Source organism: Jaculus jaculus, chromosome 1 (genome assembly GCF_020740685.1).
Source record: "Jaculus jaculus isolate mJacJac1 chromosome 1, mJacJac1.mat.Y.cur, whole genome shotgun sequence".
In the NCBI taxonomy this organism is placed as follows: Eukaryota; Metazoa; Chordata; class Mammalia; order Rodentia; family Dipodidae; genus Jaculus; species Jaculus jaculus.
This window is the reverse complement of record NC_059102.1, coordinates 116,174,498-116,190,532: the sequence shown is the minus strand read 5'-3', so window position 1 is coordinate 116,190,532 and position 16,035 is coordinate 116,174,498. Positions and strand designations below refer to the sequence as shown.

Sequence of the window (16,035 nt, the reverse complement as noted above, 5' to 3'; positions counted from 1 at the left end):
ACAGATTTGTCAGTGGGAAAGAACATTTAATAAATCTGAAGATTTACAAGAGAACTCTGAAGTTTAACATTACAAGAATAGAAATTATGTCAGGTTATAGCAGAAGAAACGAATTATGAAAGGATGAGAATAAATTTTAAGAGTTATGAAGAGGGTTCATCCTGTAAAAAGAAACTTAACATTGTTACTTTCATGCCATCTTCAGAAAAACTTTCAGGCAAGGGCTATATAATATATTGGCTTGCTTTGAGTAATTACACACACTGTGTAATGGTTATTAAAGGGGTGAGTTAAAAAGAACAAAACCCAAAGAATTTGGTATAATAGTCAGACTCAGTAGACTCAAGATTCTTAGACACAGGGGCTGGGAGACAACTGTGTAGGTAAGAGTGCTTGTTACACAAGCATGATGACTTGAGTCATCCCAGTTCCCACATAAAAAGCCAGGCATCATCTTGCATGCTTGTAACCCTGGGGCTAAAAAGGGTAGAGACAGAAGAATCACTGGTCAGCCAGTCTGACAATGAATAAATAAATGAATAAACAAACAAACAAACACAGTAAGCTTCAAGATCCATCTCAAGGAAATAAGGTAGAAGAATGACACAGAACACCCAGTAAGGTCCTCTTCTGGCCTCTACACACACACACACACACACACACACACACACACCATTCTTAGATGTACATATCTGATACAGCACAAACTGTTTTGCCAATAATTTTCACTTTTAGTAATGAAATACCAGCATAGAAAAATGACACTTTTAAAATTTAAATCCCAAAACAAGATAATTATTTGATGAGAAATAATGATATCCAAACACTGCCAAGAAAAGGAAAATAACACCAGGATAAATTACAAAAGATCAAAGTTTGGAAGCCCATAAACTCTTGTATGAGGCATCTACAACATGGTGAGAGACTAAAGGAGAAATAAATGATACTTCAACAATGACCCCTGGTACAAAAAGAAAATGCAATTTACATGCATTGTTACAGCCTACCAGGGCTTCAAAGTTGCTGGTGATACCGCTGAGACAAGCTAAACTGGGCTGCAGATTACCTCAAAGCATGTAGTTTTGATATGTTATGCAGGTTATTATGAGAGTTTGCAGACAAGTTCTTTTAAGATGTTATAGCCACTGCACCAATTGAAGTAGACACTGAGCAGGAGGCATCCATAAGAGGGGGGTTCTGCTCTGGATTACAAACAAGTGACACTATTGATAGAACAAGAATGAAGGCAGCAGAGGCAGGTGAATCTTAACTTACACTGTTGAGAAAAGGATGGCTTGGAATTAGCCTACCAGACTATGGGTTCATATTCAGTGTCACTGGCTAGCCTGACACACAGGTTTTGTGTGCATGCATTCCATTCAGTGAGGCACTACTGTAAATAAAAAGATAGGAAAGCAAAAGCAGTTTCTGTACTCAAGAAACTTACAATCCAGTAGAAAGGATACATCAAACATTCTGCATGGAAATCACCTGGAACCCCTAGGAGAGGCTCAGTAATGTGGAGGTTTACATCTAGAGATTTCAAGTTGTGTCTCTATTTTGTCTCAGCACAATTCATATGCGTATAACAGTATACTAAAGAGAAGTGTTTTAAAAGCCAATAGATTAGGAACTTTTCACAAATGCAGAATGATGCCAAAAATCTTAAATAAGGAAAAAAAAAAACCAGCAATGATGAGCCATGTGGTATAAAACCTGCTTCCTTAATGCTCCAAACTCAAAGGCAGGTGACAACTACTGATTGGTTATAGGAAAGGGGGGGGGGGCATACAGCCCTTGGAGGCATGACATGCATCTTGTCTGTAGAACACAGCATGAAGGAAAACTGGCTGTGAGGGGAAGAAAAAGCTAAAAAGAATATATATGTGTGACAGCATTCTGAACACTACAACGTGGAGCTAGATATATGCTTGACCAACTGCCTATTTAGCAGAGTTCTGGCGCAGAATCCATCCCTACCAAATTCAGTCTTTGATTCACTGAGCAAGCCATCCATAAACTATCAATAAACTATCAATAGTTTCCTGTCTTAAAGACATTTCGTCAGCAAAAGGGAATGTAAAGTAATCCAGTTCTGAAAAGAAAGGCAAAGTGAAAGGTACCTTTCAGGTGAAAACTGAATTTAAATATTAGATAAACAGTATCCAACTAGATGTACCCCTCCCCCCAAGCCCTTAACTGGTTGAAAAGGATGTGATTTTTCTACAGCTCTTTATGGTTTTATGAAAACCCCAATCAAGCCTTCCTTAACACCAACCACATAGTTTTTCTTTGTTATTCTAACTGAACAGGAAGGTTTAACTAAAGAAACCAATCAGCCTATGAACAGGACCAACAGGCCAGATGCCTAACATAAGCAATAAATGTCCTCCACTCATCTCCAATTCTAGTCATTTTTCTCTGTGACAGATCTCAGATTTTTTCGGAACAAGTATGTAGGTTATTTAAAACTGAGTTATATATAGTCGTTTAGCAGCAGCAAAACACTTCTGGCAGTATCACAGATGCCACATCTCCGGAGGAATTATTTTCCCAAAACTAGCATTTTTCTTCACCAAGAATCAAACAGCCTTTTTTCTAAAAGAGCCTAGTTCTTCTCTTCCCCCTCCCGCCCCCAAAGAAAACAAATCACAGTCCACTGTTAAATTCTACGCTAATGAAACTGTAGAGAAACATCCCAGGCGTTGTCAGAGCCTATTTTTCATACACCACCAGCAGACAGTTTGATGCAGTATTCCTGATTGCTTTTTATCGTATTTGTAAATACACTCACTAATCCACTAAATTAGGTAATTTACAAACAGGTCCTCTCAGTCATTAGTGGCCAACAGTCAAGTTCTATTACGTTTGATCCCTACACAGTTGTCCAAACATTGCCTCCCAGGTTAAGGGCTCCTCCGATCGGAAAGCGAGAAGGAGAAATTCGGATGGGGGCAGGGTGGCAGCTGCGAGAAATCTCTGCATCTCAGCCCTCAGCGACAACATCCAGCCAGTGCCCACAGAAAAACTAAATTCGGCACCTCTTCCTCCTGTTACACTAGCAACAAAGAGGGAGTTTCCGTAATGCACCCGTCACCCACCAGGTGCCCAATCTCCTTGCCAGCCCGGTCCCCGCGCTCCCGCAGGGGCCTCGGTGTGCCAAGAGGCCGCGGTGCCCGGGGTCAAGGCACGAACGGGGGGGGATGGGATGGGAAGCGAGGGAGTGGGATCCGGGAAATGGGTTACGGAAAAAGCTCAGGGACGACCCGCGGGAAGCACTAGATCCCGGCCCGGGGGACGGCAAGAGGGGGGGTGGGGGGAAGGACAGCAACAGCGAATGGAACAGAAACTGGACGAAGGTGGGAGAGAGGTGAAGGGCTGGGGTGCACCGTCTGGTGACACGGAAGAGAGTCGGTGGGTGGCGAGGGGACCTCCAAGGAGGTGGGAAAAGAGCAGCAAGGCCCGGGAGGCGAGCAAGACGATGCCACCTGGGGCACGGGAGGCGCCAGCGTGGCCGTCTACCTGCAGGCGGGCAGGACGGGACGCTCAGGTGCGACCCGAGGAGGAGAAGAGGCCAAGTCGGGCACGGGAACGGAGAGCGCGCGGGCGCCCCGGGGCCGGCCGCGGGTGCGGGGCGGCTGCGGGCTGCGGACGGCTCGGGACGCGGGGGAGGCATCCGGGCGGGCGGCCGGGAGGCGGGCGCCCCTCACCTGCGCGGCGGAGGCGGAGCTGCAGCAGCCCATGGCGGGGCCGGAGGAGCCCGGAGGCGGCGCCGGGCGCGCAGCTACGCCCCGGAGCCCCTCGGCATGCGAGCCGGCGAGCGCCCGGGGAGGGCGCGGCCTGGCCCCGCACGACTCCGGGGCGGCGGCGGCGGCGACAGCGGTGGAGGCGGCGAGTCGGTCCTCAGGAGGCGGCGCGGCTCGGGGCAGGCGCCGGCCACATCCCCCGGCGGCGGCGGCGGCGGCGGCGGCGGCGGCGGCTGCGCGGCTCGGGCTCCGCTCCTGCTGCTGCAGCTGCTCCCCAGCGGAAAGGGGCGGGCGGCGGCGGCGGCACCTCCCCCTGGCCCCCGCCTCCCACCACCCGCGCCCAGTCCCTCTCCCGCTCCCTCTCCCGGGCTGCCGTCGCCTCCGCCTCCTCCTCCTCCTCCTCCTCCTCCTCCGCGCCGCGCGCGTCTCCCATCAGACTCCCCGCCCCCAGTGCCGCGCCGCGCGGACGCCAGGGCGGCGGCAGCCCGAACGAGGCCGGGCCCTTGGGTGCGCGGCGGGGCCTGCGCGGCGCCGGGCCCATTTCGCGGTGGCACCGGAGCCGAGCGCTGCCTCGGGGCGAGAGGCCGTCTGGGGCCGAGGCTCCGCAGCGCCCGGCCAGCTCGCCCTCGAAATGGAGCCGGCTCGCTTCCGGACCCGCGAGGCTCGGGCCGGGCGCCGGGGCTTTCTCTTCCCCCCCGCTGGACTTGCAGCCGAGGTCACTGGTGGTTCTTTTTGTTTTGTTTTGTTTTGTTTTGTTTCAGTGCTTGCTAGGCAGCATTTCCTATCCAGAAGAAAGCTTACATTTCTTGAAGAAAGAGTAGGCGATGGAAGACGAGGAGAAACCATCATCTGTTGCTACTGCCCCCATTGTGCTGATGAGGAAACTAAGCCTTGAAGAAGTCCAAGAACGATAAGCACCCAAGTGGACATTGCACTTAAAGAGCCGAAAATGAGGGGAAAGGAAAAAGTATACCAGGTTCCTCATGACAAAGCTGTGTTTGAGCTACACTAAAGTTCCTTATATAACATAGTCCACAGAAAGGGGAGAGCATCAATTTCTATTTAAAATGTCTACAGAGAAGTTACATTCTAATGACATAGGTACAGGGCGTAAAGAAGTGAACCAAAGAGGCAAAGTTGCTCTCATACAAGTCACTGCAACTAATACATGCTGTGGGTAGAAACAAGAGTAGACTAAGAAATTTCCATGCCGGTAGTGGTGGTGCACGCCTTTGATCCCAGCACTTGGGGGGCAGAGGTAGGAGGATCACTGTGAGTTCAAGGCCACCCTGAGACTACATAGTGAATTCCAGGTCAGCCTGGGCTAGAATGAGACCCTACCTTGGGGGGGAAAAAAATGCCCCATCCCCCAGGGGCTTCAAATCGGTTAAAAGGTGGCAGGACTAGAATTAAAGATCATAGTTATAACAGAACCAGATATGCAACACTATTGTAAACCTTCATGTCTCATTTCATATTGCCCAAGAGTATCTCAAAGGCAGAATCACTTGTAAGAGAAAAGAGTTGTTTGCAAAGATACAAGGAGTAGACCAGAGGAGGGGACTTGCTAAATAACAACCAACCAGGTTTCAAGATATCGCAGTCTAGTTGGAAGAAAAGAGTAAAGAAGTTGACAATATGTAAATTGAAAGAAAAAATCTAAGCACAGAAAAGGAAAAAGAAAAGAAAGGAAAAAAGGAATGGGAGCCTGGAAACCAAGACCAAGGTAGAAGAATTCCTAGTTGGTGTGCTCTGTTACCATGTCCTGGGTCTGTTGAGTATGGAAGAGCGTCTTTGAGCCTCATTCTCCTCAGTGTGAAGTGCTGATAACCAGGACTGCAAAAGGTTGTGAAGATTAAACAACGTGGGAGAACAGCTGATAGGTCAGTAAAAATTTAGCAAGTGCCACTTGAAATTCTTCTGTGTTCTAATGACAAGAGTCCCCAACATATCACAGTGCTAATATATCCAAAGTGTGTCCTAGTGGTAACAATTAGACTATTAAGTGGGAGTGAAGAAATGAAACATCCATTGCTCTGGTCACAGTTCTGATTATAAACTCCACGGTAAGATTGTAAACTCCCTGAGAACAAGAGAAAATATTTCTCCTTTGTATCTCCCTGTACTCTCTGGAATATTTGTTGAATTATTCAATACAGCTACGAATTAAGGGAAAAAAAGAAAAAAATTCCCTTGAGATTTTTTTTCAAAGCCAGAAAAGGACATCTTGTTTTTAACTGAGGGAGGATGCTGAAAGTAAAATTACAGTCTTAAACAAGAAGCCATCTGTCTTCCTTCTTTATAATCAAGGAAAGGAGTTGTTTCCCTTAGCAGAGTCAATATGGGAGCTTTTCTCTCAGATTATAAAAATCTTTTTGGCTAGCACAGTTGTTCCATGTAGTAACTAGTGCTTATTTTGTCATTGGAACTGTGGAAACGGTTAAATATGTAGCAGGCTGTGACAGTGCTTCATAAAAATGATTTTTTTTTTGAGTTCTCTTTCCTAGCTGTGGATGATGGATGAATAGTTCATTCCAAGTACATCCATTGTGCTTAATCTTCTCTAGATTTCCCTTTAAGAGTTCATAGAACTAAGAGTTCTAAGGTTCTGTGAGGTGCTTTGTAAACATACTAATTATGCATGTGTGCATCATGTAATGTACGGATGTGATGTTTTGAAAGTATGCCTCATCATTAGCCTGAGAGAAACTGACGACTCCTGAATAGATGTTCTGTGCCTTCTAAGAACATATCTCCCATCCCCATCATGCCCCCAAATGCTGTCACTATAGGATGTGTAGCTCAATCATGGTCCAGGTTTAATCCCCATTACCTCCTCTCTCAACCCCCAGGCAAATTACTGCTTTTCCTTTTCACTTTTTCATAAACAAGTACACAGTATTCAATGAAATTAACCTGTAGCAAATTCAGAAATAATGAAACATTCTTTTTTTTTACCCTATCCAATGATTAGGGTACTGATGTTAATCACTTTGAGATGTCATCAGGGCAAGACTTTTAGGAAGGACTTAGCCTTTCTTTTGTCAAAAAAATAGTATTTTTAAATTATTATTATGTAAGAGTAGTGTCTGTTTTATCCAGGATAAAATTATAAGGTCTATCAGTCTTGGTGCTGCAGGGTGAAATCAGATCACCAGCAGAACCAGCCGGAAATGCTTCCCAGTAGTCTAGTATTGCATAATTGGCCATGTGAATTCTACAGCTTTCAGCTTCCGATAAAGAGCTTGGTGCTGGTCACTCACTGAGGGAAAATATGGAACTAATGGTCTTTCTAGCGGTTTTAATAAAGCCTGACTGATTGCTCATATCATTCCAGGCTTTTGGGGGGACAGAGATATAAATGCATCTATGTGTATCAGTCACTGCTCAGAACAACCCTCTAATTTTAAAAGAAAATGTGGCATTTGGTGCATCACTGTGTTATTTACATTTTATCACATACTGTGTTCACAGCCACATCCAAAAAGAACACATTCACTTCATCAGAGCCCCAGCTTCCAGATCTGTCTCACAATCTCCATAGAGCATTCACAGATCACCCCTGGGAGATGATCCAAATGTGAAAACTAATTGTAACCATGGGCTGTAACTGCTCATTCATTACCAGAAAGGCAAGAGTGGTTTTCTATTTGAGAATTAGAAATATATCTCAGCCTCCCAGTTAAGCTCAGAAGTTAAAGACCCTCCAGAAAATACCTGCCCTAAATTCAGAATTGCTCACAGAAAAAGACAACATTGTTACCAGCAAGGCTTTAAGAGATTCTTAATTCCTCAGTTCTGTAACTTTCTGTCTGTCCACATTTGTAAATTGATGTTTATTCCACATGAAACTAATAAGTCTTTTATTTATTTTTTCACTTGGATTTTTATTGCAAGATCAGATAACTTAGGAATAAGATCTCTAAAACCTGCTTGCTGTGAACTTGTGTTTAGAAGGCTATGGCATTTCCGCTATTACTTTTCTAAATGACTTAATTTTTTTTAAGTCATTCAGTTCATTCTGTAATTTTTTAATTGCCTCCTTCCTGTGAGCTAAACTTCATCAATTATGATTAAGTACCACATGCTCAAGCATTAGTCCTCAGAAACTGGAGTTGCTGCCAACATAGGACTACCTTTAGTTTTATTTTGCGGTGGTATTGTGAGAAAATGGAAATGGACAGGAATAGTAAGTTGAAAAGGAACGAAGCAGTTTGAAAAGTGGGAAGAACATAAAGTTGTCAGTATATTTCTTTTTTTATGAGAGACAGTGGAAGAGAAAATTGGAACACCAGGGCCTCCAGCCACTGCCATCGAACTCCAGATGTGTGTGTGTGTGTGTGTGTGTGTGTGTGACCTTGTGTGCGTGTGTGACCTTGTGCACTTGCATCACCTTGTGTGTCTGGCTTATATGGGATTTGGAGAGTCAGACACAGGTCCTTAGGCTTCACAGGCAAGCACCTTATCTGCTAAGCCATCTCTCCAGCCCCAATATATTTCTTGAACCAATATAATGAGTGAAATCCTGATCCAGCAGTCAGTGATTCAAATATAAGAAAAGCACATTCTTGCCTTTAAGTCACTTGCATTCTAGTATAGTAGGGGAAAAAATTAAACCAAGAATTGTAGATTAAATGTAATAAAAATTTAAAATTAAAAAATTATAGATTAAATGTAATAAAATGAGTCCATATGCAACATATGCTTAAACAAGGGCCATGGAACCGGATGGATTTTGTTTGTTAAAAATGTACAAAACTGGAGAAATACCTCATGGGTAAAACATTTGCCATTCATGAGGACCCAATTGTGATTCCCAGTAACCATGAAAAATGCTGGGTCTTAAAAAGAGGTGGCAGGATGACACTTGAGTTGTCTTCTGACACCCCCACATACACATGAACATATATATCTGCACATACTATACATACATGTACACAAAAGGCTACATTACTATTTGTGCTGTTTTACCCTTTTGGTGGCTTGAATGTAATGTCACCATAGCCTTAGGTATTTAAAAAAAATTCTTTGTTTATTTTTCTTTATTTATTTGAGAATGACAGACAGAGAAAGAGGCAGATAGAGAAAGAGAGAGAAGGGGCACGCCAGGGCCTCCAGCCACGGCAAATGAATTCCAGATGCGTGTGCCCCCATGTGCATCTGGATAACGTGTGTCCTGGGGAATCGAGCCTCGAACTGGGGTCCTTAGGCTTCACAGGCAAGCACTTAACCGCTAAGCCATCTCTCCCACCCCAACCTTAGTTATTTTTGATAAAAATTGAGCTTTCTACTTAGTCTTCAGTAGTCAGAGCTCTGGTGGAGAAGATGTGTCTCACTGGGAGTGGATCTTGAGTCAGCTCATACCAACTGGTGCTGGTGATTATTTTTTCTCTTTCTGCTATGAGTGTATGATGGAATGAGCCAGCTTTTTCCACCATGATGAAGCTTCCTCTTGAATCTGTAACCCTGATATAAACTCTCTCCTCCCATAAGCTGCTTCTGGTCAAGTGTCCCAGCAATGAGAAGAAAACTGCAACAACCCTTATGTTCTTACCTTCACCATACGAGTTATCACCATGTGCCAAATGCCAAGAAAAGAGATTGGTGGAAGTTTCTTCAACAAATATATAGATTTGAATATAGCTAACATGACTCAAATGAAAGTGTTCTGAAATGTTACATAATTACTTTTCATTTTATTGTTTTGATTTTTTTGAGGCAGGGTCACATTCTAGCCCAGGCTTTCATGGAACTCACTGTAGTTCCAGGCTGGCCTTGAATTCACTGTGATCCTTCAACTTCTGCTTCCTAAGTGCTGAGATTGAAGGCATATACCTCCATGCCTGGCTTAATTATCTTATTTAATGTATTTTTGTTGTTATTGTTGTTTTTGCTATAAAATGTCTGAAATGGCTTAGTAGATAAAGTGCTTGTTATACAAGCATAAGGACCTGAGTTCAGATCCAAGAATCCATATAAAAGCTATGGGTGGTGGTGCACACCTGTAATCCCTATACTGGCGAGGGACCCCAAGACTCGCTGACTAGCCAAATCTGTGAGTTACTGGTTCAGTGATAGACCCTGTCTTGAGAGAAGCAAGCAAGCAAGCAAGCAAGCAGGCAAGCAAGAAAAATGAAGAGAAGAGAGGAGAGGAGAGAAGAAAAAAAAGATGGAAAAGCAATTAAGGAGAACACCATTGTCAGTCTCTGGCCTCCACATACTTACACATATGCAAATACATACAACACCTATCCTTAAATAATATGTCTGTTTTTATATCTCTATCGCACCTTCCAAGGCTCAGGGTCTATTGCAGAAGAGGTGGCAGAAAGAATGTAAAAAGCCAATGAAAGGGTAGGACTACTTAGAATGCAATCTTCCAGATACAAAATGGCCTGGATATCCATGACCTCAGAGGGCCTGGTACAACCTACACAAGACCCTCATAACAAAGGAAAAGAAGACATCAAAATAAAAGAACGACTAATTGAGAGGGGGAGGTGATATGATAGAGAGTGGATTTGTAAAGGGGAAAGTTGGGGAGGAGAGGGAATTATGCTTTATTGTCTATATTTATGGAAGTTGTCAATAAAAATAGTTTGACAAAATAATGTCTGTTTTTAAATAGGAATTTTTCTTTGGGCAACACTTTAGCTAAAGACAGGTTAAGAATTAACTGCATCAATATTTAAGGACCTCTTGATGCAGTGTATAACACAAGTCAATGCAAATGACAAACAAATAATATTTGCAAGGTCTGTATAAGAGATTTATAAAATACAGATGAAGATCCTATTTTTTAAAAGCACTCCCCAGTGAGAAAAATATAAGGACTCATAAAATTTGAAATGCTGCTCAACCTCACTGGTCATAAAACTGTACATTACAAAATTAGGGGGTATCATTCCTCACGTAATGAATTGACAACGATTTAAAAGCTTAATAATAACCAGCATCGGGGGAAGATCACAGCACTCTATACAGTACTGATGGGGCCATAAATAGTTTCCTTCTTTCTGGGGAGAAATTTAAGAATCTGTATTGAAATTTAAAAGCTGCATTTGTTTAACCAAGTAGTTGCTCCCTGGGGAATGTCCAATAGCAATACAGTATAGTTTTCAATGAAGAAAAAAACCCTTAAACTTTCATACATAGAAGATTGGTAATTGCTAAAATAATAGGAAATACTATAAAGCTAGGGGATGTTTTACCTGTTTTTTTAAATGAGTTTTTCTGTATTCACTGCCATGGACCAAGCATAAAAACAGTACACCATATGATTACAATATATCATTAACCAAAAAATAGCTTAAAACAGTATTAGGATGCAATCCTGTAATGTTAGTGCATGTGTGTAGAAGAGGTTATAAGGAATATACCAATCTCTTATTAGCAGGTGCCTTTGGAGATGGGATGAGGTTTCTATTAGTGTGGCTTGCACTCACAATACAAAACATTAGGCTAATTTATAAAAAACAGAAATTCTAGGATGTCCAAGATCAAGACACTGGCATCTGGTGAGGGTTTTCTTGCTGTATCTTACTATGGTGGAAGGCAAAATGGTAAAGAGGGTGAACCCACTCCCACAAGGCCCAGTCTGTGATGGCATTAATCCACTCATAAGGCAACAGCTCTCATGACCTAACTCCCAAAAGACCCATCTCCCAACTCTGTTCCACTGAGGATTACATTTCCAGCATGAGAATTTAGGAAGACACATTTTAAAGCATATAGGTGCAAATTTGAGCAAGGTAGAGCAAGACAGAAGAGAGACCAATACTTTCTGAATTATAAACTTCTGTAGTAATACTTTTTTTTTTTTTTCCAGGTAGGGTCTCACTCTAGTTCAGGCTGACCTGGAATTCACTCTATTCTCAGGGTGACCTCAAACTCATGGCGCTCCTCCTACCTCTGCCTTCAAAGTGCAAGGATTAAAAGCGTGTGCCACCACACCCAGCTTGACTATACTTTTGACAAAAGATCTGCTGTATCTTCAAACTATATAAAGAGTATTTGATAAAATGACTGTGAAAGATAAAAGATCTTCTTGAATCACCCCATTGACCATGGGCAGGGGTGTAAGTGTCCTGAGAGCAGAGAAAAAAAGAGATCACAATTGAATTCACTGAGGAGGAAAAGCCTTTTGGAAGAAGTAGCATTTCAGCTGGTCCTTCAACAACAGGTAGCTCTTGTAAAGGGAAAATGGAGAAGTGGTAGAAAAGAGAACTCTTAGGTGCAAAATAACTTAAGCAAAGATTCAAGCTAAGAAACACCTATTTAAGATGTTCCAGTTATCTACTGTATCACAGACCAAACTAAATGTTGATAGAAAAAAACAACAATAATTTTTATCATGCCTCACAATCCTGGGGAGCTAGGCAGTGAGCTAGGCAGTTTCCACTTGGACAGCTCTCAAGGAGCTGCATCTGATAGTGGATGGGACAGAACTTGGAGTTTATTCACTCATCTGTCTGTCAGTTGATGTCAGATATTGGCTTTCAGCCAGAATACCTACTTGAGACTTGGCCATGTGACCTGGGCTTCCTTGTGACATGGAGGCTGGGTTCCAAGAATGAGCACCCAGGGATGACTACAACCTTTTACAACCTACTTCAGTGAATTCGAGGGGAGATACTCCTATCCTAGATGGAAGAAACACCAGTGTCAGTGTCATACTGCAGAATGAGCGTATGTGTTAGGAAGTTATGGCATGGTGTCTCCTGTTTACCACAATTACCAACACTCCACAGTCTCTTCTGGCAGAGTTCATTCCATCCATCTATGTTGGATTACCCTGTAGCATTCTAAAGTCATAGAGTTTGTCCTTTTTACTGACAAGATGACCCAGATGGTTTTGAGCAAAGTGATAAAAACAGTGAGCTTTATGCTTTTAAAAGATTGTTATGATAATATCTCTCAAGGAGGACTAGAGCGAGGGGAGATGAATAAAAACAGTAGGTGCTCAAGCAGGGCCCCTACTCATCAACTCCCCTGCTCCATACAGCAAAAAAAAAAAAAAAAAAAAAAAAAAAGAAAGAAAGAAAGAAAGATGCTTAAGTGTGATTGATGGCATCTTTCACATTCTTTTCAGAGGCATTTCGTCTCCAATGTGTTCTCGATGGGCCTCAACTCTTATAGAACCAGATGCTTCTGTGCCTAGCAGGAAATTGCTAGGCCATGGGAAGTAACTGAACGTTCCCGAGACTCTGGAGATACTAACTGATATTTCTCTCACTGAGCAAAGAACATGGGCTCCCTGAGAAGCAAGGCTGACTTGACCACCAATGCACTCACTTTCCAAGTGTGATGCTTCAAAACAACATGGAGGAACCAAGAGTTGGAGCCTGTGAGGTCTGGCTGGACTGTCAATTTGAAGCTTACTGACACTCTTAGCTTCCCTCGAGTCCTGTTAAGAGATTTGTGTCAGGCAATGAAAATTGTAGCATGAGCTTGGTTTTTAAGGTTTCTTTCCCTAACTATTATTATTTTATTGGACAAACTGTCAAAATTCACCTATTCTTTCTCTGAGCGCCTTTCTTCCTTTCTCATTGGTGCTAGACAGTCATTTTCCCTAATACTATGTAATTTCAAAGAGGCTGTGTCAATTGCATAAAATATTTCTAATCTCCATAATTAAGATGCTGCTGGTCTGACAGCTTTGCTCTCTTACTCCCCCTCAGCTAGTTGCAAGGATGTAGAAAGACATTTAAAAGAAGTGCTAAAGCAAAAATGACATGCTGTTCCCACATCCCAGAGGGCCTGCTCATGACTGTCACCAGCCTTCCTAAGCTTCTTCCTGGAGAGTTTCCATTTATGGCCTCTTCAAAAGTGGGAAAATGAGACTATGGCAAGGTTCTCCAGAGCATGTTCCCTCCATTTCCAGAAAAAGTATGTCCATCTTAATTTTCAAGTCAGAGAAAAAATCCAGATGAGCCTTGCTTATGTCCTGTCTTCGATACCACTTCTCAGCAAAGCGCTACAAACACAGAGCAGCCGTGCATAAATCTGAGTTCAACAACTGAATGACCAAATCCTGAGGTCAGAGAGAAATTTAGAGCTAAAAATGTAGCAGATCATTACAGTTGGTGGTAGGGAATCTTTCACATCGTCCATTTTCTTCTTTTGTGAGAGAAAAAGAAAACAGTATGAGCTCACCAAAATTACCACATAGTCCATTGTGTGTGTGTCTATGTGTGTGCAGGTTTATGGAGGCCCGAGGATAATCTGAGGTATTACACTCAGGGACATAGTCTACTTCTTTACTTCCTTGGCTTGGAGTTCACCAATTAGGCTAGGCTGTAGCCAGTGAGCACCAGATATCCTCTTGTCTCTGCCTCCCTAGCACTGAAATTACAAATGCATGTCACTTAATGTGGGTACCTCATGCTTGCATAGCCAGCTGAACCACCTCCCCAACCCTTTCATATATGTAGTTTTTTTCTTTATATGTTTTATCATTTGTAATATGTTCAAATATGACACACAAATTCCTCAGTTCATCTTCATCATTCATCTTCATTCTACTGAGTAAAAAATCACTATTTTATTTATTTTGTTATTTGTGGCATATGTGTGTGTGTGTAGTGTGTGTGTATTTGTATATGTTCCTGTGTGTGAGTGCATGTTATTGTGATGCATATGGGTGTGCATATGTCACAATACACATGTAGAGGTCAGAGGACAACTGCCAGGTAGGTGTTGGTTCCTGCCTTCTACCTCTTTTTTGAAGTAGGGTCTCTGGTTCTTGTTATTGTTTATTGCTGCACTCACCAGCCTGGCTGGTTCAGAGCTTCTAGTTCAGGGAAATTCTCCTGTCCTTGCCTTCTATCTTTCAGTCAGCATGCTGGGAGTATCAGAGAACACCACAGCTTCCAGCTTATATATGGGTGCCAGGAGTCTGAATCCAGGACTCCATGGAGCTATCTCTCCAGCCCCCAAATCACTATTTTAGCAGTTAGTAAAATGAGGTATAAAAATAATCTAGGTAGAGTTGAGTGGTTTAATAAAATGAAGGATTAATTCTCCCTCACAGTGTGTGTAACATGGCAGTTGGCTGCTTGGGGAAGGGTAGAGATGGCAGTATCTACTCTACATAATCACTCAGAAGCCCAGCAGATAGAAGCTCTTAGATACTGCATCTGTGCAACTCAGGAAACATCCATCCTCCTAGGGGAGGAGAGGATTGAATAGTTGTCCTTCATTTGTGTGTATTTGTGTGTGTGTTATGTGTCTGTGCATGCACATATGATGTCTGCACTTGTGTATGTAGCTATGTGTACCCCGTGTACATGAATGTGAATGCCAGGAGAAATCAGGTATCTGCTCTATCACTCATCTGCTGCATATTCCTGAGATGTGTCTCCTGTTGAACCTGGAGCTCCCCATTTTTCCATTAGACTGGTTAATTAGGAAACCCCAGTGATCCTCCTTTCTCTACCCTCTCTCCTCCCCAGTGCTCGGATTACAGGCATGCTTGGTCACACTCAGACTTTTACACTACTGAGGACCAAACCCAGGTCCTCATGCTTGCACAGTAAGCACTCTTACCTGCTGAGTCATCTCCCTGAGATCTTTGCCCTTTATTTTTTGGTACTGCTTCAGTTCCAAAAATGACACACATTAGTTGTATTTCATTCATACTAGTCACATGATCTCACATAAACTAAATGGGGGGAGATGTAAGAGAAATGAATTATATAATAAGCCTACTGTCACTGCTCAAAGAGGTAACAATTTCTCCACTGTCCAATATCTATAAAATGGTATGAGTAGAATTGAAACCTATGTTGTTAGACTCCAGGGCCCATTTTTTTAACCACTGTAGTTTCTCTTCATAATGTCATAGTACTGGTTGGGGATAAAAGTGACCGTGGATTGGGATGCAGCTGTTATATGATGCACAAAGCCTAGGACTCAACACAGGTGAATTTGCATACCCATTTGCTACTTATTAGTTATGAGTCTTTTGACAAGTCCCACTCTATCTGCTAAAAGCTATTCCCATACCTATAACTGAAGATAGAGAGGCACTTGTCCAATGACGACATTAGGCAGTTGTGAGGATGAAAATCTGAGTGGCTTCATAGCATATTAGAAACCCTCATGAATGTTTATTAAGTCTCAGGTTTTATCACTTACACTTCCTGCTCTCATTCTGTTGGCACAAGTGTTTTCCTAGAAGCTTAAGTCCTTTCATCATGAGACTTTTGGCTGAAAGGTCTGAGTGAAATTTTGCCAGTGGAAGAACTAGAGTAACCTGATCGCATCACTCCCAGCATTCCAGTCTGAT

The 16,035-nt window shown here is 42.8% G+C and overlaps 1 protein-coding gene across 4 annotated transcripts in view; it reads right to left on the bottom strand.

Moving 5' to 3' along the window:
- The window catches only part of Slc44a1 (solute carrier family 44 member 1), a 224,334-nt gene extending 220,558 nt beyond the window's left edge, over nucleotides 1-3,776 (bottom strand). For 2 of the 4 annotated variants that reach the window (XM_045141828.1, XM_045141827.1), the window contains exon 1: nucleotides 3,711-3,775. In XM_045141828.1, coding sequence (XP_044997763.1) covers nucleotides 3,711-3,743 — 33 coding nt within the window. In that variant the 5' untranslated portion in view covers nucleotides 3,744-3,775. Of the gene's footprint in view, nucleotides 1-3,522; nucleotides 3,541-3,710 lie in introns of those variants that run through there. The other 2 variants (XM_045141826.1, XM_045141829.1) reach the window with 2 other exon arrangements.
- Nucleotides 3,777-16,035: the final 12,259 nt, after the last annotated feature.